A 1,669-nucleotide genomic window follows, 5' to 3' on the forward strand; every position below is an offset into this window, starting at 1 on the left:
AAATCAAGTTTCTGGTCCACCAGACTTCTACAGCAAGTGCACATAACTGAGATGTATCCCATTTTCCTCCAAACTCCTAATCAAGCTGCATATGCTGGAATGCTAATTACTCTGGGCTCATTCTGCAGTCACAGGAGAGAAAAAGGCACACACATATATATATATATATATACACATATATATATATATATAATTTTATACAGTGATAAAAGTCTCAGGGGAGGTGAATCACCCTTGGGCAAGTGCACAAAACTCAACAGGATGGCTCTGGGCTCAGCTGAGCATTCAGGTGACCTGCCACAGCTACCAGGCTCAGGCACCCTGTTTTCAGTGTCACCTAAATACAATATTGAGTAGTTTGGGTCTTGTCTCTCTAGATTGCCAGTGTTAAAAGTCATTGCAGTACCTATATGGGATAGGCTGAAGAGAAGTTTCTCTGTTCCTCACTCTACCACGTGTACAATGGGGAAAAATCCATACCTGTTTAAAGGAAGATTCATTAGGTGTTGTTAGAAGCTCAGGAGTTTGGCAATGGACATTGGGAAGGAAAGGGTGCTATTATCTCAAGTTATTATGCACAATGAACATCAAATTATAAGATAAATATATTAATTTTTTGCCTTGGCCAAAACATTTAAGTGAAGCTGATGGTTTATCTTATAAGTGCTTGTAGACAAACATTCCGATGAGTCCTGAGGGTTCAACCAAGTATTTACCTGATCTTCTCCTCACATGGATGTAAAACAGAATTGCCAGCAGAATCAGCACTAATGCAACTCCAAGCAGAACTCCAAGGACAATCACTGCTGCTCTCCAGGAGGAGATGTTGTCAGTTGATGACTGAACATACAGAGCTGGAAATTTAAAGCACATTTTAGGAATGTTAGCTAGAAACAGTAAAGAAGTGGGTGTAAGAAATCCTGGAGCCCTAAGTGACAGCTGTGTTTTACTGCTTGGCAGCTTTGAAATTTTGAATAATATTGAAAATGTTTTTGTATGTGGCGAAGATTTGCTAACTAGAAATCTTTTTTGAGGGCCCTTGTGATCTCTTGGTGACATCGATAACAGCTGCTCTGAGGATTTTCTGGATGGAATGGTGTAACTTGAGAGTCTTTTAGATCTTTTAGTGTGAAGAGAACCCATCCTTTGAGTCTGGAACTGGGTATGTGTAATGACTCTTTAAAATAGGTCCATAATCTATATGAAATCACTATGTATTCAGCAAATGTTTAAATAGGTTACTTGAACTATTTGAATCTCTTAAATGAGAGAAGTTAATTTATCATCTTCATTTAACAACAGTAGATCTGACACTTTCATCCCCACACCGTTACAGAGAAGCTCTTTCAGCATCACTTACTTTGCACTTGGCTTTGGCTCCCAAACTTGCTCCTTAATACATTACTCAGGCGGGTCTGTATATCACCCACATCCATGGCTTCTTCTTTTGGCAGCAGAAAGAGAAAATCAGCAATCACACTGCCAGGTCTGAACCCCAGAATGAAAATATCAGAGTGGTTATTCCCCAGTTCAGCGTGCATTGCTTCAAGAACCTGTGCAAGGTGAAATTGATATTTATTCCACTTGTCAGTCAGCTGAGGCAGAGCAGGAACACAAACATCCTGCACACATCAGGGCACTAAATTTTAAAATATTATATTATATATTC

The 1,669-nt window shown here is 39.4% G+C and overlaps 1 protein-coding gene across 1 annotated transcript in view; it reads right to left on the reverse strand.

Annotated features, from left to right (window-relative positions):
• Positions 1 to 291: 291 nt before the first annotated feature.
• LOC115948594 (uncharacterized protein PB18E9.04c-like) overlaps positions 292 to 1,669 on the reverse strand; it is an 8,849-nt gene continuing 7,471 nt past the window's right edge. Inside the window, exons 5-7 of the mRNA XM_031062146.1 lie at positions 1,361 to 1,553; positions 717 to 854; positions 292 to 480 (exon numbers count right to left, since the gene is read on the reverse strand). Of these exons, the coding sequence (XP_030918006.1) occupies positions 449 to 480; positions 717 to 854; positions 1,361 to 1,553 (363 nt within the window). The 3' untranslated portion in view covers positions 292 to 448. The remainder of the gene's footprint in view (positions 481 to 716; positions 855 to 1,360; positions 1,554 to 1,669) is intronic.

Source organism: Geospiza fortis, unplaced genomic scaffold (genome assembly GCF_000277835.1).
Source record: "Geospiza fortis unplaced genomic scaffold, GeoFor_1.0 scaffold17, whole genome shotgun sequence".
Classification (NCBI taxonomy): Eukaryota; Metazoa; Chordata; class Aves; order Passeriformes; family Thraupidae; genus Geospiza; species Geospiza fortis.